Genomic DNA, 23308 nt, shown 5'->3' on the forward strand with positions numbered 1-23308 from the left:
TTTGTCCCCCAGGCCCCCGTGTTGACACTGGCCACTGTGCCCACGATGCTCTGGGCAGCCTTGCCCCATGTGACGTGGCCCTCACGTCAGCAGTGAGCAGCCACGTGCCGGGTTTAGGGCACTTGGGGTTGGGGGGCACTGCTCCTGCCTCCCTGAGGAGGACTGGGGGTGAGCAACGTCTCAGTGCCAAGGCCAGGCCTGAGTCACTGCCACCTGTGCTCTGCCCACCCTACCTGTTCCCAAGGTGGACCACACCTAGCATCTCCTGCAGACCCACCTGCCTACAGACGCCTGCCCCAAGAGCGCCCTTCACGCTCCTCCAGCCGACCAGCGACCTGCTGTGCCCCCTGGCGCACCCGGCAACCAGTGCTAAGTGCCGACTACACACCTACCTGAGGCAGGAACATGACCGGCCAGCGCCCCTGAGCCCCAGGGGACCTGTCTGGTGGACTGCACTTGCAGGGTACAGAGCCCAGAGCCCTGGTGGACCTCCGTCCCTGTACCCCTCTGCAGCCTGGTGTGTCTGCAACGCCAGGCCCCAGTGCTGGCCGCCGGGGGCTCCCCTGCCCCAGTTCCCCCGCCCAGACTGCATCCCTGGGGGCAGCCAGGACACTTTCCACCCCACCCTGGCCCTGCCATCCCTGCAGGGGCTCCACAGTCGCCTTCTGTTCCTGCCTCGCAGGGCAGGACTTCCTCCCTGTGTCTCTGCCCCCCGCTCAGGACAGCACATGCCCGGATCTGCCCAGGACCGACCCGCTGGGCTCCTCAGGCCAGCCTCCTCCCACCAGTCCTCTCGGCAGCCTTCCGAGGGACTCTACCTTCAGCCCCCCTGCTCGCCCTTCCCTGCGCTCAGGGCCTCTCCTGTGAGCCTTCCTTGATGAGGTGCCATGACACGCAGTGCGCTGCGGGGCGCGTCTTCCCATGAGGTCACAAGCCCAAGGGCACAGGTTCCCAGCCAGGGACCACAGCACGTGCGGGGTTTGGGCACATCATGAGCAGGGCAAGTGTGCCCAGTACTCAGCTGGACTGCACCCACGTGGCTCCTCACCCGAGGCCGTCTGCAGAGGGCGTGAGCCAGGGGGCCAGAGTCCTGGTGCGTGAAGAACCACGCGGCTCCAGCTGGGAAGGTGTCGACCTGTGTGACCGCACACCTGTGCTCTGCCAGCCACACCCTGTGCACATGGCACCTTAGAAGTCCAGGGCGGGTGCAGCTCCCACCCTGGGTAACCTCCACCCCAGGACTTCCACACACATCGAAGGCAACTTCCCACAGAGAGCCGTCCGGTCACATCCATCTCCCTTCACCTCTCAGGACACTATCCCGTGCGCGTGGCAGGGCTTCCACGGCTGTGACCTGTGCCACCTGCCTCCAGGGGGAACACGCTCAAACGGGTTCATGCCGGGCGCCCAAGCTACGCTCACTTATTTCACGTGAAGTTTGGGGAAAGACGGCGTCCTGTTACCCCGAGAGAGGAGGATGAGAGGGGAGGGGCGGGGGACCCTGGAGGGGACGAGGCCCAGGTGTGCCCTCCTTACTTGTTCTCGCAGTACTGCCCGTAGTGGCCGGGCCCACACTCGCACGCGTAGCCCCGTGGGGAGCTGGGGGAGTGCACGCAGGCCGCCAGGTGCTCGCAGGGGTTCAGGTGGCAGACGTCCACACACTTCCTTCCAAAGTACCCTGCGGGGGGGGGGATGCCCTCCAGTGAAGACAGCCCCCGGGGCCTCCAGTGACGCTTCCTGCCTCCAGCTCCCACCACCCAGGGTGACAGGTGCAGCTGAGAGGACAAGTGGGTGCCCCTGAACTCGGAGGAAGACCTGCACTTCTACTAATTCCTTCCTGACTCTCACCCCTGCCACGGGACCCAGGAGGCGCCTTCCCCACACCTGACGAGAGAGGCTCGGGGCTCAGCCTAAGAAGGCGGGCCACGCCGCCAGCCAGGGCGCCCACACCTGCAGGGTCACTCGATGTAACCAGCCCAGGTGCCCCGGTCCCCACCGGCGGGCTCTGGAACGAGGGTGCCCACCTCTGTCACAGACGCAGGAGTAGCCGTCCCAGGTGTCGTGGCAGTGGCTGTGCACAGGGCAGGGGCTCGAGGCGCAGGGGTTCTCCACGTCGCAGCCGTCCTTCACCCTGACCTTGAGGGCGTCTTTCATGTTCAGGGTGGCGACGTTGGTGGCCGTCTCCCCCATCCTCACTCCCTGTGTTCATAAAGGGGTCACTGGAGGAGCATCGAAGGCAAGGGCAGCTGAGGGAAGCCCAGCTTCTGCCCGTCCTGAGGGGACCAGGCGCTCAGAGACCAGCGGGGCGGATCCCCTGGGCAGCAGCTAAGGAAGGAGAGGTTGGGTTTTGCTGCGGGCGGGCGCCAGCCACCTAGGAGCAGCTACCAGTGGCTGCAGCCACCCAGGTCAGGAAAGCCAGGCGGGGGCAGAGGTAAGGGGCCGAAGGTGCAGCAGCAGGCCTGGTCGGCCTGGGGCCAGGGCCTGCAGGGCCAGCACTGAGGGGACGTGGGGCAGGGTGGGCCTAGCGGGAGAAGGAGTTCCCAGGCTGGACGCCTACTGGACAAGTCCCTGGTCGCTGAAAACTAACCAGCTGCTGCGCAGGCTGCCCTGAGCCACGGGGAAGGGTGGGCTCCGGCACCCCGTACCTGCATACAGCCCCGGAAACCGCGGCGCACCGAGACTTTGTCCTCAGACACACCCCCGACGACAACGTTCCTCATCTTCAACCCAGGAAGCTGGTTCCCGATCTGCACCATGTTCTGCGCAGAGAGGAAGGAGGGGCTCTGGGAGCTGTGCCCGCCACCCTGCACTGGGCCCTGTGTGCAGGGGTGCTGGGAGCTATGTCCTCCATCCTGTATGGTGCCCTGTGTGTTGAGGGCCACGTCCTCCATCCTACACCCTGCCCTGGGAGGGAGTTCAGGGGGCTGTGTCCTCCACCCTGCCCTGGGCCCCCTGTATGGGGGTGCTGGGGGCTATGTCCTCCACCCTACACAGTGCTGTGTTTGTGGAGTGCTGGGGGCTGCGTCCTCCACCCTGCACTGGGCCCCCTGTATGGGGGTGCTGGGAGCCACATCCTCCACCCTGCACTGAACCCTCTTTATGGGGGTGTTGGGGGCTACATCCTCCACCCTGTACTGAGCCCTCTGCATGGGCGTGCTGGGGGCTACGTCCTCTGTCCTGCACCGGGCCCTGTGCAGGGGCTGTGGAGGTCACGTCCACTGATCTGGGTACACCTTCCTGCTGGGCTACATTTCAACAAACCCCAGAGCCTGAGGACACCTGGGCCTCCTAAGAGAGGGCGGCTCACCATCTGCCTTCCTGGGGAAAGCATGGCAGACTACAGGGCGCGCGAAGGTGGCGAGCAGGGGCCGCGGGCATCCCTCCCACCCCTGTAACGGGGGCTGCACTGAGCAAGCCCCGGGGCAGAAATGAGGCTGGTAGAGCAGGAACATGGTCAGAGCCGTGGGGTCCGGGGAGTCCCAGCCGGTCCTCGGTCCCAAGACGGTGAGTACCAGGGACACAGCAGCTTGAATTCTCAGATGTGGAACAGGACGACCGAGATCCAGAGGCCCTGGGAGTCACCAGCCGCTCCCCACAAGTGTGGGTGTCCTGTGACATGTCCTATGCTACCAGCGGGGACTGTGGAACCAGCCTCGGGCAGGTGCCCGCCTGGGACAGTACCTCCCCGTGTCCCACGGCCCCTCCAGGACCTGGGCCCACGCTCAGGCTGCAGGGCTCCCGCTGAGGCTCCGGCCAGCGTTGCTAAAGGAGCTGGGAGCAGGCGGAAGACCTCCTGGTCCTCAAGCAGGAGTGGCCTGCCAAGGTGCAGCGAGGCCGGTGACCGCCACGTGATGTGGATGTGGGAACCAAGCCTGGGGCCCAGAGAGCACCCCCAAGCCCCCCTGCACCCTCAGGGAGCCTGAGGAAGGGATCTGTGCCACAGAGGGCTCTGGTGCCCCTCACCTGGTCCATCCCGTAGTCCAAGGTCAGGGCCACCAGGTACTTGATGTCCTTGCCCTCCTTGGCGCTCCTCAGCTCTATCAACAGGTGGTGCCACTCCCCATCGGTCACGCGGAACCTGGACAGCTGCATGGACGCCACGTCGGAGGGGCTGTGGGACACCTCGAGCTGGACGTAGTCGCTCAGGATCTGTGGGGCAGGGGAGCCATGCCCACGGTGGGTGCAAGGCGGCACCCATAGCACGCTCTGCGGGGCTCGAGGAACGAGGCCGGGGCAGAAGGGCACTGGCAACCAGGCGGTCTCTGTTCATGGAGCGCCGTCCACCATGCGTAGTGACCTGCACCGCTGGCCGGGACAGCACCTCACAGCGACTGGGCTGGGGCTCGCTTGCCCGAATGAAGCACAGGTAATGGGGACCAACCTCCTCCCGAGTACGCAGGACAGAGGGACAAGTAGGGGAGGACTCTGAGGCATCAGAGAGACCAGAGGCACAGAGGGGCACGTGAACAGGACCCGGAGGAAGAGCCGCCCGGGAGAGCTCGGGCCTCTCCTCCAGGTCCCCAGCTGGCTCTGGGAGACGTGGCTGAGCTGAAAAGCTGAGCAGGCTCCCTGGGGGCAGGGGTCAAACTGGAGTTCAGGGCCTGCCAAGGAAAGTGGGCAGGCACCTTCGGTCTCAGTTCAGGCCGGGACCCCAAAGGACGTCCACGACGAGTAAGCCGGAAACAGAGCAGACCCCGCGCAGCGACGCCAGCTCCAACCCCGCCCAGGCTGCGGTCACCACGCCCTCTGGATGCCAGGGTCAGAAACCATCCCGTGGGCTACGACACCCACCGCACCCCGTCTCCCTATCTTTGCAGCACAATGTCCAGCACTCAATGAAAAATGACCAAATACGTGAGGAGATAAGAGCGAGCCTGGAATCCGAGAGAGGCACACAAACAGGTCCAGACAACAGATGGTGAGACCCTGCTGGGGACAGTCCACGACAACCGCAGAACTCTGCCAGAGAGACTCGATGACCGCCAGGCCTGCATGACTGGCTGTGTCCCTTCTCATGAAAAGCCAAGCTACCGTGTTTAAACACTCGTAAGGAAAATCCAGAAAACTCACCAAAGATACTCATAAAGATCATCTCCAGTCACAGGCGGCCTAGATTTTAAAACCAACCAACCTTTAACACCGGGCTTTAAAGAGACACCCCTGAAATATAAGGATCAGAGAATGCTGAAAGTCAAAGACAGAAAAAGAGATATAAACACCAACCGAAAGAAAGCAGCCGTGTCTGCATTAAACAGACAGCAGATAAAAAACCTGCTGTCTGACTGAGATAAAAAACGGACTGTCATGTGATAACAGAGTCAATCTTCCAGGAAGGAAAAACAATCCTAAACTTGAATGCACCTGATAACATCACCTGAAAATCTATAAAATTGAGGAAACAGAGAAAAAAATCATAATGATGTAGACCATTTGAACCCCAGTCGGCAAACCTCACCTTGACACATGCAGAACCCTGTGCCTAAGAGCCACGGAGGGCAAGTTCTTTCCCAAGCACACCTGATAGATGTGGTCTGAGAAACCAGCCTCAACGTCTTTCAAAGGTCTGAAATCACACGGCCTCAGGTCTCTGCTGGAAAACAGGCTGCAGACACCCCAAATGGTGTGGGGGAGACGCCTCGCGCTTGCCAGCCCAGGAGCCCCCACAGGCCTCCAATGAACCTGGGAGAGCAGCGAGAAGGTGGTTCACCGAGCACAAAAGTGATATAACTGACAACACACTCTGCTCTCCACCGAGGGCCAGTTTCAACAATAGAATACTCTGTTCACTTCTGTTCTGGAGAAGTCTCTCCTTCCCCGTCCTTGCTAGCAAAGCTTGGAGTCAGCAGCCATCAAAATGACTCTGTGTCGGCCAACGACGGTGCTGTCTGCAGAGCCAGCCCTGGACAGCTGCTCCCGTGCTAGGCGTCTCTGGATTTGAGAGCAGCCTTCAACAATCGCCAGGTAATCCTACTTCACAATGCAGGACAGCTGGGCACCTGAGCAATCGCCCAGATGGTGTGGCTGCCGGATGGTGACACTGTGTCTGGTCTGCCCTGGGGAGGGGCAGGGACTCTCAGGCACCCAAACTGCTGTGTACACAGAGCTCACAGGGCCTGAGGAAGCCCACAGCCAGGTGCCACCCAGAAACCACCAGGGCAGGCCTGCGATGCCGCAGACTGGCCTTGGAGCATCCTGGAGCAGCCTGGTGCTCCCCAGGGCCTGCAGGATCCCTGCAGGATCCCCACAGGGCCACCATCCCTGCCACCCACAAGGTCCACAGGGAGGTTGGCGGCAGTCCCAGGCAAAACCCCTCAATTTGTGGATGATCTAAAATAGCGTAACTGCTCCGTGCACGCGGGGCCTCGGGCTGTCAGCGCTGTACAGAGCACGTACATTTTTCCTACAGAGACTCCGCTGCCAAGTGACAACTCGCAAGCTCCAATTCATCACCTGGACTAAAAACAGCCAATTTAATTTGTTCCAACAGAGAAACAACCACAGAAAAAATGCCATCCCCAGGCAAACCGCGCTTGCTGGGTTTGGCCCAGAGAGGGCTGCGGAGCAGCCAGGCAGACGAGGAGCCGCAGCTAACGAGGGAAACGCGATGACGGAGCAAGATCCCTGACGCACGTGCGGCACCTCCACCTGGTCCAAGTGGCCGTGCCAGGAATCAGCGGGGTGCACGTGGGCAGGAGAACCACGGAGGCCGGCTGTCTGGCTCTGGGCCCTGGCCACCTCCACCACCCACAAACTGATCCGTCGAGGGGTCCTGCCCTGCTGACCTCTGACAGGGAGGCTGGGGGAGGGAGGGGTCCCAGATGGGTGGCCTGCAGGGCCATGGGAGGGGTCCTGGGCCATCCCAGGGCCCCAGGTGGGAGTGAACCCAGGCCTACACCACAGCCTGGGCCCTGGTTTGCCCAGTGTAGATGGGAACGTGGCACCAGTGCTTCCCAAGAGACAAGCCCCAGCTCTGTGAGGACACGCTGGGACAGTGCAGGACACCAGTGCCAGCTCCAGAGGTACTTCCCAGCCTCAGGGCCGCTGCACCTGGCGCCCATTATCCTGGGATGGCAGTGCCATGTGTCCCAGTGTGGCCAGGTTAAAGCCACAGAAAAGGCTAAGCCAGACAGCCGCCATGCTGAAGGGGCTCGGGCTCACATGGTGCAGACCCCTGGCCTCCTGTAGGAAGAGAGCCAGCGTGCCCCCAGCCCCGCCACACGCATTCGCACAGGGACAGGGCACACAGACGCGCACCCACACACAGATGCTCACACATGCACACAGACATGCACACGAGCACACAGACTGCAGACAGGATGCAGAGACGTGCACACGTGCACACGCACCCACGCACAGCAACGCAGGCATGCAGACGTGCACACAGACCACGCAGACAGGCTGACACAGCACGAGGAGGCGCATGCGTGCACGCACATGTCCATACTTGGAGGAAGAGCCTAGAAGATAGAAAGACACACTGCAGGTCACCAGGGGCCACGCTCAGGCAGGAGTCCCCCCTCGGGCTGCTCCCCAGTCAGGGCAACTTAGGTCTAGGAAGAGTCACAAAGCCGGCTTCCGAGGAGAGCCTGGGCACCTGGGAGCCTGACCCTGGTCAGACAGGTCCTGAGGTTCATGTGAGAACACTGGTACCTGTCCCACTGCAGACGTGAGGACAGGAGGAGCAGGTCAGCATCCTGCCTGGGCCCCGCACAGGATGGGAGTAGAGCAGCAAATCCTGGACCTGGGCCACACCTGGGACACCTCAGAACCCAGGGTGAGGGCCAGGTGGGGATTCCTCCCCCCTCAGCCTCCAGCAGAGAGGCCGAGGTCAAAGGGCAGCCTGACGGGGGCCTGGGCCCTGGCCTCCCACACGGAGGCTACCTGCAACTCTCTGAATGAACCTGCGCTTGGGAGACAGGAGTGTTGCCCCAGGAGTGGGGTGCAGGGGAGTGAACCTTAGAAATGTTTGGGGACATCATGAAAGACCAAAACGATGCAGGGAACACTGTGCAAGTCGGCCAGGCAGGTCCTCAGGTGCCTTTCCAAGGTGCCTGGGAGGCTCCGGCCCCAAGGTCCCTCTCTCAGGCACCGGCGACCCTGCAGGTGCCGAGTGGGAGGTGGCCTGCTCACCTGGAGAAGGAACCTGGAGGACACGCCTGCCGTGGCCTCCATCAGCACGCCGTCCTCCTTGCGGGTCCGGAACATGAGCCCCAGGTACCAGGGAACCGAGATGGTGATGTCCAGGTCGCTCCAGGACACAATGCTTTCTCCAGTGAAGCGCTGGGGATGGGGCATGACTGTGGGCACAGACGGGGACCTCAGGTGCCTCCCCCATCAGGAGGACAGGAGCACCCCCTTCAGCTGTGGGGTAGAGGACAAGCCTGGGCAGGGGTGGCGTCCCTGGGCCTTTCATTCTAACCCAGACCAGGCTCAGGTTAGCATTTGTGCCAGATCTGGCCCCGAGTCCAGCAGCAGGTCCTCAGACACCCCGGGGACACAGCCTCCACTGGAGGAGGCCCGGGCTGGCCACACCTCGGCCATGGGTGGGAGCATCCAGGCTGGACAAGAGGCACGGGGCTGAGGTGGTTTGGGACTCCTGTGTCCCGGGGCCCCACACCTGTGGGGCTGGGGTGCAGGGACAGGACAGGGTTCTGGGGTGTCAGAACCTACCAACAGGACGCTGTGCAACGCAGCGTGAGCGTCTGAACACCCCCCACCTGCAGTGGCCTGACGTGGCGGTGGGTTTGTGGCCCCCAGGCCCCCAGGCTGCTGTCCTCTGCTCCCGGGGAGGGGCAGAGATGGAAGAGCTCCGGCTCTCCCAGGACCCTAGCATGTGAGGACCCATTCGGTGCTTCAAGATGGGGACAAACAGCCTCGTCTTGAAAAACCCTCGGCCAGGCAGATGGGGCCACCCGCACTGAGCGCCTGTTTTCTGCAGTGGGCCTGTGGGGCACAGGCCAGCTCAGGAGCACTGACCTCCATGCCCAGCCCTGATGGATGTGGGCAGGACAGGAGCGGGTGCCACCTCGCACTGTGGGGTTGGGAGCCGTGGGTGGCGGTAGCGCGGGGCATCTCCGAACCTTCTACCTGCTGGGGAGCACTGAGGATCTGAGTGGGGGGCAGCAGGGTCATACCACCCTTTTGGTTCACCTTCTTGAAGAGCGGAAGTGATTTTTAAAGTGAGGGTACCCACTTAAAAGGTCCCGCTGCAGAACAAGCTAACTGCTTAAAATCCGCCAGCATCTGCTCATGGAGGCAGGGGAGGGGCGGGGCCATCAGCCAGCAGCAGGTTGGAGGGTGTCCCCAGGGAAGGGCACCGCAAACCTCCTGCCCTCACGTGGCCCTGGTCGGAGCAGGCAGGGCACCCCGCAGGCTGGGCCCAGCCCCCGGGTTCTAGCCTCACCCGCTCGGCTTCCCGGGCTGGCCCTGGCAGGGGATGCGGGCAGAGCCAGACCTCACCTTGCTCACAGTTCTTCCCGCCATAGCGGAGCGGACACTTGCACAGGTAGGTGCTCCACCTGTTGACACAGGTGCCCCCGTTCTGGCACCAGATCCCGTCACAGAAGTCCCTCTGAGCAGCACAGCCTGTCGACGTGGAGCACACGGCCTGGCCTCAGCAGGCACAGGAGCAGAGCCTCACCCGAGGGGCCAGCTGGTCCCCGACTGAGCCAGGCCAGGCCAGGACCGCTGGCCGTGGAGAGCTCAGCCCATGTCCAGCCACGTACCTGCCCTGGTGCCGTTGTTGGCAATGAACCCAGCCATGTCCACACTGCTGCCATCGATGGACAGGTTCTGCATGCAGCCCACGAACTGCCGGTTGTGCACAGGGAAGGCCTCGGGCAGGTTGGGGACGCCCCCCAGCAGCAGGGGGCCCGTCAGGTCCAGGGACCTGGGGAGGGAGAGCCATCCGTCCTCTGTGACGTCGGGAAGTGAGAGGTGGCCACAGCCCCGGCTCTGCTCAGAGACCTCTCACTGCCATCTCTGCCTCCAGAAATCTTCCATGGTGGACAGAGCAGGTAGGAGTCCAGGAGGGGACCAAGGCGAGAATGGAAGGAGGACTCTGCTTCTGGGGCCACCCTGGCTCTTCACGGACTCTCTGGGCCTCTTCCCCCTCAATGTCACCCTGGAAAACTGGCCGTCCCAGGCTCATCATGACCAACCACCAAGTCCATGTGCCTGGGCAGGTCCTCTCCTCCAGTGGAAGGTGGACCAGTGAGGCCAAGGGGGCTTTAGGTCCCCTGCCCCAAGACCCTCCAGGAGAAGGACAAAAGAAAAACGGAACCCAGCCCCCCATGGCAACTGTGTGCCCTCGGGCCAGGGCTCGGACCTCCAGGGACAGCGGGGTGGGGCCTGGGGGACAGATGGTCATCCTGGGCCCGCATCATTCAGAACCTCAGGCCACACCAAGTTCAACTAAATGTGACCTCCAGAAGGTCCCAAGGTCCACCTGCACATGGTGAGCAACAGGCCCAGCAGGGCCCTGCTCGCCTGAGGGCAATCCCGTCCTGAGTTGGAGGGAGACCCAAGCCGCCTCCAGGACCCACAGGAGATCCGGCCACTTCCCGCTAACGGCAGCTTGGTGTCCAGGCCCCAGTGCGGCCAGGACAAAGCCAGGGATCCCTGGAGACGGGGCAGGGGGGCCTCTGGGTAAGTCCTGGATTGCCCTGGACACTCTCTTGACAGACACCACTGAGGGCACTCGGTGCCCTGACCAGGGGGCAACCTAAGGCCAGGCTGGATTGGGCCCGGGTGATCCAGTGTTGGCAGCAGTGGCCGGGGCACAGCCGCCCGGTGCCCCCAGGACTCACTTCTTGGAGCCACTCTGAGTGCCCTGGGCAGCGCAGCTGTAGTTCCCAACGTAGCTCCCGAAGTGCACAGCCACCGCGGTGTCACAGCTGTCCACGGTCACCACGGCCACCTTCTCTCCAGATGGCCCGTGGGGCAGGCCCAGGTGGCCGATGTTGGGCTGTAGGAAGAGAAGGGCAGACTGCATCAGTGCCACCACCCAGCGGGTCCCTGCTCGGCACCACCCGGGAGGGAGGAGGCTGGAGAGCCCCGTGGGCACCAAGGCACCAGGACCAGAGCCTGGTTTGGGGTGAGTTCCCTGAACCTGCTGCACAGGTGTGGGGGCCCCGGAGTCCACACCCTCCCCAGAGCCTGGGGGTGAGGCCTTGCGAGCAGGGCTGCTGCCCTGAGATGAGCCTGCGGCAGGACACAGCAAGACAGCTGGTGTCTGCAGGGGTCGCCGGGGCAACGGAGGCACAGGCTGCAGGGACTGGCTGTGGCCAGGGCATGACACGGCCTGACGGCCTCCCCAACGGCTGAAGAGAAGGGATGGCCCGTGGAGGCTCCAGGGACACAGCCCTGTCCCCAGCCATCTGCCTTCAACTCCCCAGTGAGGGAGGGTCAACTGTGGGCCCAGGTCGCAGCCTCCGCAAAGCCTGGGGACCCTCCTAACCCCTGCCTCTGCTCTTCTGGGGACCTTCTTGGCACTGGGCCCCCCGCAGGCCCTGCCCACCCCACCCACCTTACAGGGTACAGATCCCAGGAGCCGCTGCCTGCCTGAGATGGCCTGTGTCCCCACACAGCATGGAGCCCTGTCCACACCAGAACCCGTGCTTTTCATGCCCCCTTCAAGGCCAGGAGTCGACCCCCGTGCCCCAGAGCAAGCCCTGGTCTCCCGTGGCCTCCCTGAGGTCCTGCCCGTGGGTGGGTGAGGCTGTGCCCTTGTCCAGGGCTGTGCCTGGACACAGGGCAGGGCATCCTCTTCCATCCACAGGGCAGCAGCCCTGTCAGCTGTCCACTCACGGTGGCCCCTCTCAGGACATCTAGTGTCCACCCAGGCGGCCCAGGGGTCCTTCCACAGGAGACACAGAGCACCACAGGGTCATGCGGGTCTCAGTGTCCTAGAAACGCGGGGGCAGGAGGCGGCGGAGGCCACACCTGCCACCCGGATGCCAAGACCCGCATCCTGCGAGGTACACCAAGGCCTCCTGGACGGCCACCCGACCCTGGAGAGGAGGTCAGCGTGGGCGCCCACAGCTCCGTCCTCCCGGGAGGAAGTCCACAACATCCTTCCCCACCCACAGAGTGATGTGCCCTCAGCCGGGGGACACGCGCCTGGAGTCCAGCACTCGAGAGGTTGAGGTGGGAGATGGGCTGGAGCCCAGGGGTCTGAGGCCAGTCGGGCAGCACAGGGAGACCCCTTCTCAAAAGTGAAAAATTCAAAAAAAGAGAAAGGCCTTAACATCCCTGGGATCGGGATGAGCCTCTAACAGGGTCTGATCTTGTGCTTCTTCCTAGTTTTGTTGTGAACAGTGACAGAAACGATGTGATTAAACCATCCTGAATGCCTTTTTAATAAGGGTACAACAGCATAGTTCCTTCCAAAATAAACTTCAATTTTTTCCCATAGGAACAAAGCATCCCTTTGACTGAGGATGCTGAGCTGCAAGACAGTTGCTGGTACCAGGAGCCCAGGCAGGTGTGGGGTCTGGCTGCGGGGGCTTTGTTCACCCTGGCAGCATCCCCTGGAGTTGTGCAGTGCACAGCCTACGTGGCCGTACTTGGCCTCCCCGGCTGAGCCTTCCTCTCCAGCTCATCCAATCATCTGAGGTGAGTAAGGCCCACTGTTGTACCTGGGTCTCTCTGTGGACAGGATAAGGACTTAATATCAGAATACTGGCCCTCTTTGTGTTACAGGGACTTTGAGGGCGATGTCAACAGAAGACACATGAACGTCTTGGGTAAATCCAGGAGAGGCTCTTGATGCCAACCGTCCTGGTTCATGGGAAACCCTTTACACCAGTTGATGGACTCGCCAGGTCTGCTAACCCATTTCCTGGGAGAATCTGCCCTCGCTGGGTAACCCAGGGCTGCCCTGGCAGACACCAGCAAGTGCCCATCAGGGCTGTGTAAGTGGTAGGTGCCGTCGGGGAGGGAGAGCCGTCCGAGCTGGGCGGGCCCGGCGTCATCTCCGCGGCGTATCATTTGAGTTTCTGGGGCCGGGTGCGAGACGTTTGGAGGCAGGACATAAACAGCACTTACGCTCGGAAGGCCCTAATGAGACGAAGCTGCTGTTTACCAAACTGCAGCTGCGGCAGACGGCGGCCCGTAATCAGCACCCCGGGCTCGCACAGGCCGCGAGGGAAAAGAAAATTGGGGCAGAAGACCAATAAAATTACACGTCCGCATCAGAACAGCCCCTGCTGACGTGGGCACCCCACTGCTGACACCAGACTTCAGCGTCTGCGGTCTGCGCAGCAGAGGGCTCGCGGCTAGAGGAGGCGGCCTGAGAGCCGCCGCCCGCCCGCACGGCTTGGTGCCCCCCAGGCCGAAGGGATGAGGCTTGTGGTCAAAGAACTGGGCACCAGCGGTCAAGAGCAGGAAGGCCCAGCACAAGGGCCACCGTGGGCTGAGGGCAGAGGGATCCTTTGGGGTCTGGGGCCTGGCCCCGGCTCCACAGAGCGGCAAGCTGGTGTCCACTGCCCAGCCCTCCTCATGCTGCCCCAGGACAGCAGCTGGGGACAGCAATCCAAATGCCCCATTTCGGCAACTCTGTCCAACAACATGTGGTCAGTGAGCACGGAGGGCAAGGGTGGCAGGAAGCCATGGGATGGATGACCCGGGACCACACGGGGCTGCCCACGGCTGACCTGGACCATGGTCAATCCCAGGTCACACACCAGGGAGCTGGAAAGAGAACCAGGCCCACACTGTCCTCAGCAGCACAGAACCCGCATGCCCCACAGCAGGTGCCCAGCCACACAGGAGTCACTCAGTCAGCAGCGGAACCGAGCACCAGCACACGGTACGGCATGGACCACCCTCGAGATGGTGCTGGGTGAAAGGGGCCACCACACAGGCCACAGGCCCAAGACTCCACCTCCCCGAAACGCCCCGAGGGGACACGTCCAGAGGTCAAGGCCAGCGGAGTGGGGCAGGGCCTCGGGGCCAGCGTGTCCTGCCAGGGTGGAGGGCCTATTCTGGACCTCAGGAGAGGAGCTGCCGTACCATGCTCCCAGAGCCACCTAAAAGCAGATCCTTTGTGATGGGCCTCAACTCAACAGGAAAGAGAGGCTCCTGGGCGGGCCTCCTGCCCTCACAGCCCCCTGGTCACTGGACCTGGATGACCTGGGAAAGATCTGTCCCCATGTTTTCCTGTGACATATGATAAAGCACGTCAAGTGGCCTCCCTGTCTAGGCTGCTCACTGTGAGGGGGGACGTCCCCCGTGAGGGTCGTAGTGTGTGGACGACGTGCAGGCGGCTCGCAGGGACAGAGACAGAGGCACGGGGCGGCCGCCTCTGTCTAAGGAACGCGGCTCGGTGGCACAGCACTCGTCTGGCATGTTCTTAACAACAAAGGCGAGCCGAGGAGAGTGGCCGCTGGCCAGCCGCTGGAGGGACACCGGCCCACGGTCCCCCAGCAGTCCAGCCAGAGCGCGCTGGGTGGCGCACGGACCCACGGGCCCCTGCCCAGGACGGGGACAGAGCAAGCCAAGAAGCAGTGCTTTGCAGCTCTCCCAAGACGGGAGGACGGGGCGAGCCACGCCAGGGCCCAAGGGCGACCCTTCCCTTTCCCAGTTCTGGAGTGGGAGGGCGCCGGGCTGGCGCAGGGCGGGCACAGGCACCAGCCACCCTGCAGGGAGCCCCGGGCCTCACACAGGGGACAGACACCCGGAGGCCCTGTCGAGGCTCAGGGCTGGACAAAGCAGGAGCAACACACAGCAGAGGTGGGGGCAGCCGAGGAGGGGCACCTGGAGCAGCGCGCCCCTGGCACCCAGGCCCCTTGGCCCGCTGCCCTGCCTGGCACAGGACACCCCGAGCCCGCCTCACAGGGCCAGTGGGAACAGGCCAGCGAGCGCTGACCACCACGCCACTCCCCCCTCCCCGAAAAGGCCGAGGGCCGCTGTGCACTTGGGCAGGTCCCCGAGGGCCAGGCTGCAGCAGGACTCCTGGTGCGGGTGCGTCCCTGGGGCCGCCTGTCACCTTCCCCGTGTGGGCCTCCCGTTGGCGCCCACGCAGGCGCCCCAGGCAGCCGCGGGGAGCTTTTGTATCCTCTCCAAGGGCTCGCGTTTCCGCAGCCTCCAACCCGCTGCAGCGGATCCCGCGTCAGGAGGTGGGGGCGGGCACGGTTTCAGTGCGGGGAGGGGCTTGGGTGCCCGGGAAAGCGGACGCGGGGCGGCGAGCCCGGGAGTGAGTGGATGCTGGCTCGCCGTCGGGGTGACGGGCTGGCGCTCCCGTCACAGGACGCGCAGCTGGGGACGTGAGGCACGGCCGCGGGGAGCGAAGCCTGGCGCTGCACCTACTGGGCCGTCATTCCCTGACGCAGAGGGTGGACCGGCTGCAGACCACACCCCAGAAAGGGGCAGGAGCCCGTGCCAGCCCTGGACCAGGGGACCAGGCTCCAGAGGCAGCTGGGGCGATGGGAGCTGGTCAGCTGGCCCAAGGAGAAAGCCTTCCTGAGGCCTGCAGGACCCACCCCCCGCCCCAGCCGGCCTTCGCTGGGACACAGACACAGGGCCAGGAGGCCTGGCCAGGGACCCACGCTGGGTCAGTGTCCTCGCCAGGCAGTGAGGCCCACCCCAGACCCCACGTGACAGGGGCAGAGGAGAGGGAGGGCCAGACACCCAGGTGTATCTGACATGGTGTCCCGTGCCCCAACACGGTGCTCCTGGTTCTTCTAGAGGCACTTCCTTGATATTCCTGGTCTCTCCTGGTCTCCCCACCAGAATACAAGACCCCACAGTAGGGACGTCACCTGCTCCCATCACAGAATTCCCAGGGATGGGCTGGGCTGGCAGAGCCAGGGTGGGATAAACAGGCACCAGCCCTCGGTGTGACACACTGCAGGCCTTGGCAAGTGTCCGGGGGACTGAAGAACCGCACAACCAGGCCAGCCTCTCGAGGGGGACAGATGGTCCAGAGGTCTTCAGGGCAAGGCTGGGTTTCTGCACCAGGACAGAAGACCTCTGCCTAGCACTGGGCTGGCCCGGGACCTGGAGGTGGGTGGACCAGACCCCACGTCCACCCAGGCTGCACCTGCCACCCTCAGGCTGGACATGCAAGAGCTCTGACCACCTCAGTCTGCCTCCTCCGGTCAACTAGGTCACCAGCACACACTTGGGGGGGCCTCAAAAATTAAGTTACACATGAGCACAAAATAAAGGGGTACAGAAGGTACAGCTCCGTGTAGAGTGTTCTCCCAGTACGTTCCCACAACCTGGGTTATAAACACTTCTCTTGAGTTTAACATCAAAGGCAAAATGAGAAGCCCGGCTCCCCGGAGCCTTCCCACGGGACACGGAGAGCCGCACCCTGGGAAGGTGTCGCGGCTCCCCAGGGCGGGGGCAGCCCCGTGTGGAGGCTACTGTGGAATGGAGGCTGAGGAGGTCCCCAAGAGGAGTGTACCCAACAGGAGGTTCCTCGACCTCCTCCTCGTAGAAGGCACTTTAAGGACGGGACTACGTGAGCCCGGCCTGGTCTCACTCGGGAGAAGCTAGGGGAGAGGTCCGCAGGGCCAGCAGAGTCAGGCCTGGGGGCTGCAGGCTCCCCCGCGGCTGGTTTGTCCACAGAGGCAGATGCCATGGCTGGATGGGACCGGAGGCGGCTCGAGTCCTCCTTGGGCAGGTCGCCCGACGTGTTGCTCACTCTCTGCTGGGGACTTCTGGGTTTTGGGTGAAAAAAACCGAGTGCTTTCCCCGTGGGTTCCACTCTTCTGCTCTGTGGATTGAAGCCTCTGAGGACCGCAGAGGGCTCTGTCAGGAGGAGCACAGGGGCCCAGTCGTCAGACCCTGAAATCGTGAATTACAGGGACATCTCCTTGTTGACCACAGTCTTCCTGGGTCCTTTTCTCTGCCCTGGGTCAGGAGGGGCCATGCGTGGACCTGCGGTGAGGCAGGGGGCTACTTGGGAGTGTTCATGCTCAGTGTGTGGAGGTGGGATTCGGGTCTGGAGCCTGGCACCATGGCTACCCTCGTTTTATCCCTTTCATCTTCGTCCCACCTAGGTCCCACGGGCCATCAGGCTGCTGGCCTGCCGCCAGGCTGAGTAGCAGGTCCAGTGACCCCACACAGCCCTGGCTCAGAGGGGCCCGGTGCTCCGACTCCACCACCTGCTATTGACATGGGCAGGTGACACGGGCCCTGAGCCCAGTGGACAGTTCCAGATCGTGGGCAAGTGCCCAGCCCCTGAGGACTCCTGGGAACACGATGACACAGGATCTGAGACCCCGCAGAGTGTCTGGCGGGGCTGGCCGTGCCACCTCACCCCACTGCCAGTGAGGGTCAGCAGCAAGGGCCTACGGTCAGTGGGGCGCAGGAGCTCCCCCTCCTGAAAGCCAGGGGTCCACTTCCTGACCCCGTGGAAAGACACGTGCTTCCCTGGGCGCCAGGACCCTGTGGGAACCAGAGCAGCCCTCCTGGGGGGAGTGAGCGCGTGGAGAACGGGGCAGGGGCCGCGGGTCTGCAGCACTGTTTTCTCACAGGAGACAGAGCGCGGTGGGCTCGGGGCGGCCGGCATGGGCAGCGGCCCTTCTCCCCAGCCCTCGGCTGTCGGCTGTCGGAAAGCTCCTGCTCTGAACTATAAAGGGTGTTTGGTTTTTTTTTTGCATCTTTAAAGAAAAAAGAGGCAGGGGTAGGGGGTGTGATTGCACACCCGGGTCCACGCTACTGAAGCCTCCCCAGGGCACGGCTCTCCCTCTCCCTTGCCGCTGGTCGCCCAGGGCGATGGGACGACAGCTGCTTGGTGCTCACTAGGACCCAGGGGGCCAGAACGTCACCTTAGAAGGCCTCCAGACCACCACACCTTCCACCCCCCGGGCCAGGAGGCCGCCTGGGCTTTCACTAATTTTGCCAAAGACAGAAACGGTACCTGTCCCCTCCCGGGGCAGAGAGCTCAGAGATGGGGCAGCTTGAGCAGGCACAGGAGGTCCTGAGCAGGCCCGTGCCCCGGGGGGCTCGGGGTCGCCACCCCACGACCTGCTCTGGAAAAGGCCCAACAGGCCCAGTGCTCGGCCCACGAGCCCGACCCAGGTCCCAGCAGGAGCCCCGGGGCCCACGGAGGGGCCGGCCCTGCCGCCCAGCAGGCCCTCCCCGAGGTGGGAGCCTCGCTCCGCACAACCGAAGGCCGCGTCGGGTCTTAGGCGAGACACAGCACCGTCCTGGGAAGCCAAGGGAGGCAACCTGGTCCTCCTCGTCCACACGGCGGACCTCAGGTACCACACGTGGGAGACACCAAAGTCCCAGCCAGAGGAACAAAGCAGAGGGGGCACCATCGGGCACTGGCCAGCACAGTCAGGCCGCCCGTGTCCCAGGAAGAAAGGTGGCGCTTGGGGAAGAGGACGCCCAGCAGGTCAGCTTCTAAGGAGCCACCGCCCAGCTCAGAAGTGCGCACACGCCCTGTCACACTCACTGCACACATGTGCTCCTTCATGCTCGCTGCACATGCACACTCACACCCCTACCCAGGTGTGTGCACATGCACACCTTTGCACTCACACAAGTATATGCACGCTCACCGGAAGACACTCTGTACACACACAGAAGCTTGCACACTTGTACACGCACACGCTGACACAGCCCTGGGCTGCTGCCAGGGCCTCAGGCCCTCTCTGTCCCCAGTCCGGGCAGCGACCCCGGGCCTCCTGTCGCCTGGGCCATCTCTCTGGGCCGCCCCTTCCTCCCTGTCTGCAGGCCACCGAGACGCTGCTTGGTGGTGGGTGGGGGGCGGGGAGCAAGTGCTGTGGGCAGAAGAGCAAAGAGGGGGGAGGAAGTCGGGGAGGGACGGGTGGGGGCACGTCACGGCCCTGGGCAACTCCATGAGAGCCCCGGACACGCAGCGGGTGAAGACGGCCTGGGCCTCCTCCTCCCAGTGGGCACCGGGTGGGCGTCCGTCAGGGCACACTGCTCAGTGCCAGGGGTCCTGGGAGGACCCTGCACACCAAGGCCCTGGGTGCGCGTGGAGGGGGTGGGCTGGGACGGTGAGACAGACTGGAGGGAAGAGTGGCCACCAGCCAGACAGGAAGCACCCCACGAAGAGCCGCCCAGCCCCGGTGACTTTCCACAACAGGGTTTGGGACACGAAGGCCCCAGGGTGGGGCTGCACTTCTCCATGGCAGGTGGCTGTCTCCATCTGATGAGGTCTTGTTTGTGCAGAGCTGGGCACCACGCTCTCCTCTCACTGCTGCCAGCCACTCGGGGCCCCTCCGCGGGCTTTGATTACCTGCTGTGCTCGGCTTCAAGGGAGGCATTTAACATTCCGAGCCTGAGATGAAGGATAAGCCCTTTCAGAACCACCCCGTGATCCCCCAGGACTGGTGGAATGTCACCTGACGGAAATGTCGATACCCGATCTTTATGGAATCCCCGCCTGGCCCGGGAGAGGGGCTTGCACAAGTAGGAAGCCCACCGCTATGGTCGCTGAACCCGGGGTGCATCCCACACGCTCCCATGAAACACCTCGCGCCCCCTCTGTTGGCCCGGGCAGGGTGGGTGAGACGATAAGCCCGCACCCGGGAGGGTCTCACAACGCTCAATTAACTTCACAGACGTTTAGTTCTTTGTACCTCGCACAGTTTTAACCTGATGGCCTAAAGAAACAGAAAACTTGAGGCTGAAATGGCTCTCACACGCCTGACCCGATGTCTCCTGCCTGTTCGCAACTCAGGGGCACGTCTCTGCCCACCACAGCCTTGGGACTCGGGCTCCTGCCAACAAGCCCATCACTCAGACCTAGAGGCCAGCCACATGATCAGACTCTAACCCGAGCAGGGGTGACACGCAGGAGCCCCGGCAAGCACCAGTCCACCTTGGCAGCCTCGTGGACAGCCTGGACAGCCTGCCAGAGGACAGACCCCGACAGCCACCTCTAACACCCTGGGCACAGGAGCGAGGCTGTTCTAGAAGGGCCCGCTGAACTACACAGACAGGAAGAACCAGGGGCCACGCTACTCCATCCAGTGGATGGATAACTATCAGAGGTTAAGACGCCACACCGTGGGGTGGACTGTGGCCCAGCAGAGGCCATCTTGATGGATGCTCTGAACAGGCTCATGTTTTTGGAGAGGACAGGGACACCTTCAGAAGAATAATACGCACACACCAGCGTGTGTTCCTGTACCCTTTAAATTTCTCTGTTCAGTGATGTGAGCTCACTTTCGCACACACAACTGTCAAACTAACAGTTCCCTTCCCTCCACCTGATCCCACCACAGGGTGGGGCCAAGCCCAGACGACACGCTGATGTCAAGGACGTCCCCTCCTGCAGCATCCCCTGCCCCCCTGAGAAAGGTACCCGTGCTCCATCCTTATCACCGCGTCACTCTAAGGACACTAATGAAGCCCGAGGGTGGCACCTATGCGATGGGCCTTTCTCATGCGCCTGAGTCTCTGGAGATGTGCCCACGTCTGGCGCTCAGCTGTGCACTCCTTCCCACTGCTCAGTAGTGTTCCACGACCCCAGTGTGGACCAACCTGCTGTTTAGCCATTCAGCCACTTGAGGCCACCTGTCCCCAGTTGGAGCCCTTATGAATCCAGACCCTTTAAACACACATGCAGGGGCATCTACGTGAACAGGAGTCGATGTCGGGAGGGACATTGGTCTGGAGAGGTTTTTGGTACCAGGAATTGAAACCAGGGCTACTCTGAGCCATATCCCAGACCCTCCTTTTTTAAGAATTTTTTTCACGATACCTTTACTCTATTTATTTGTATGTGGTGCTAAGGATGGAACCCAGGACCTCACACGTGCTAGGCGAGCGCTCCACCGCTGAGCCCCAGCCCCAGCCCCTCCCCAGCCCTTTTTATTTTTTATTTTGAGTTGGGTCTCACTGAGTTGCTGAGGCTGCCCTTGAACTTGCCATCCTCCTGCGTCCGCCCCCTGAGCTGCTGGGATCACAGACGTGCACCACCGCACCCAGCAGGTAACAGGATTTTACTGCCAGAAGAGATTTTACTGCCTGGCATGTGGCAGGCCCTCCATGAATGTCTGATGAAGCCAGGAAGACGGAAGTGGAGGGGAGGGAACAGGTGCAGGGGGTCACCAGGGAGGCCACACGGCTCTTAGGCCACCAGGTGGCGCATCTACAGGGCCCCCGGGAAGACGGCTCCAGGCGCCAGGGGCCGGGGTCAGAGTGGCAGTCCTGGGAACCTTGGGGTTTCACATGCAGGAAAAACAAGGCAGATAAGCAAAGGGTGCACACTCCAGCCAGGGTGAGCAACTCCTAAGGACACCACATCTAGAGGTCACCCCGCAGTCACGAAAACCTGGAGCCCGGGGATCCTTTGCTCCCTCAGAAGCCGAGATCCCAGTGCAGAGGGGAGCAGCACATCCCATCCGTGGCCACCGTGTCCCCATGAACACACTCAGACTGCACCAAAGACCGCCCCATGCCATCTTGGAATTGCCTGGGCCCAGAGAGGCCAGGCTGGGCAAGGAGGCCACGCACCCTACAGACAGCAGGCCTCCCTAGCTCACGTGACCACCAGGGGAACCACGGCCACTACAGTGATGGCCCCCAGGCAGGGCCTCTGAATGCCTCTGGCCCTTGAAGACAACCTGCACCAGAACGTCCAGGCTGCCTTCAAGCCTCGACCATCCCGTCCCCGTCATCTGAGCCTCCCACTGCTGATTCACCCCTCCAGCCCAGTGCTTCTCCAGCAGAGCAAATGTCCCTCGGAGGATATTTGACATTGACTGGGGACATTCTGGTTTCCACTATAACTGGTGGCTCTCAGCTAGTGGCCAGGGATACCACCCAATGCAGGCCCTTCCAGAAGAAGAATCATCCAACCCCAAATACCAGTAGTGCGAGGTGCCCGTGCCCCTCCTCCTGAATCCCTTCTTCATGCAAGCCCCCACAGACCTGGCCCTGCCTTACAGCCCACTCACTGCCCACACCCGCCCACCACACCCCAGGCCCCCGGGGCCGCCTGCCCAAGTGTCCGAGCCAGGCCTACATCCCTCCTCAGCTTGTCCACGCTTCTCATCAGCCAGGAGCGGTCCTGGGAAACCCAGGCAGGCACGTCTGGCCCTGGAGGACACTCCATGGTGCCTGGCCAAGGCGGGCAGGGGCTGTCCTTTCCCCAGGAGCCTATGGATAGCTTGTGCCCCAGCCCCACGCTGCAGCCAGGCAAGGGGTATTGACGTAATTCCACAGACGGCCACCAGAGGTCCTCAGTGAGGAACAACTGCCCAGTGATGGTTGGAAGGGGCCGTCCAGTCCAGGAGGGGAAGAGACGCCCGCCCAGAGCTGTTTGCACGGGGCAACCTCTGCTCCCAGAACACACACCCAGGTGTGTGTGGCTGAGGGGTGATGCTAGAGCAGCACTGAGAAGAAGCCAGACGGCAGACTTGAGTCTCAGTGTGAAGAAATAATTTCAAATGCTTTTCAGCCAATGTTTACAGGTGGCTGAAATTCTCAACCGTCTTTCACAAAAGACCCAGGGAGAATGTTTGTGGGCCAAAAGGCGATGGCCACAGAGACTCCAGATCACCTCCCTGGTGGCCACGGGAGCAGGTGGGCAGAGCTCAACAGGCAGGCAGAGGTCTCCCGGAACAAGGTCCGCCCCCAACACTCGGGCTTGGTGGAAGGTGAATGAGATGGACAGGTCTTCTCGTTTACAATGTCATCAAGCAGAAAGAAAAAGATCCCGACTTTGCCAGCTCCCACCTGGGGAGGGAGGGAGGGTTCCCTGGCCTCTGGCTTCTGGAGGGCCTCAGCCAATGGGAGCCCCGGAGGAGGACAGACGGATGGAGGGCGCCAGAGGTCCCCCCGCTGCATCCCTCACTGATGAGGGTCACAGCCTTCTGGATTGGCTTCAGGTCACCACCCTCTCCTTCCAGTCCACCTGCCCACTGTGCTTGTACCTCCAGAACTGAGGGTCGTCACACCTCTGCTGCCCCTGCCACCAGCCCTGGGTCCACACCGCCCCTGGCTGATACCCACAGCCTGCCCGTCCCTTTGTAAATAAACCCTGCTGGGGTCATCCCGTCCGCATGTTCCATCGGTTCCCAAGGGAACCCTGACCAGTAAGCCAGCCTGGAGGCTCCGAGGCCCCCCACCAGCCCACACAGGGAGGGTCCCTGAAGCTGCCCAGGCAGGAGGTGGGTGGCCTCGGAGCAGGAGGGAGCTCCTGCACCCAGCACGTCCAGGACGGAGCCCACCACAGCAGACGTGAGTCAGGCGGAAGTGTGCTGGGAGGGCGGTCAGCGCGAGGGCAGGGAGGGCACTGGACGGCCCATGCCCAGCGTTCCTCCCACTGGAGGGCTGGAGGCCCACCCTCCTAAACACAGTTTCTTCACAACCC

General features: G+C 62.8%; 1 protein-coding gene across 4 annotated transcripts in view; it reads right to left on the reverse strand.

Moving 5' to 3' along the window:
• Positions 1-23308, reverse strand: part of Celsr1 (cadherin EGF LAG seven-pass G-type receptor 1) — a 119677-nt gene that overhangs the window by 26775 nt on the left and 69594 nt on the right. For all 4 annotated transcript variants that reach the window (XM_046429457.2, XM_046429459.2, XM_046429458.2 and 1 more), the window contains exons 6-13: positions 10809-10966; positions 9726-9889; positions 9460-9585; positions 8131-8297; positions 3964-4149; positions 2646-2759; positions 2025-2199; positions 1537-1678 (exon numbers count right to left, since the gene is read on the reverse strand). In XM_046429457.2, coding sequence (XP_046285413.1) covers positions 1537-1678; positions 2025-2199; positions 2646-2759; positions 3964-4149; positions 8131-8297; positions 9460-9585; positions 9726-9889; positions 10809-10966 — 1232 coding nt within the window. The remainder of the gene's footprint in view (positions 1-1536; positions 1679-2024; positions 2200-2645; positions 2760-3963; positions 4150-8130; positions 8298-9459; positions 9586-9725; positions 9890-10808; positions 10967-23308) is intronic.

The sequence above is a fragment of the Marmota monax genome, unplaced genomic scaffold (genome assembly GCF_021218885.2).
Source record: "Marmota monax isolate L192 unplaced genomic scaffold, Marmota_monax_Labrador192_F-V1.1 WCK01_AAM20220418_F8-fsc00051, whole genome shotgun sequence".
In the NCBI taxonomy this organism is placed as follows: domain Eukaryota; kingdom Metazoa; phylum Chordata; class Mammalia; order Rodentia; family Sciuridae; genus Marmota; species Marmota monax.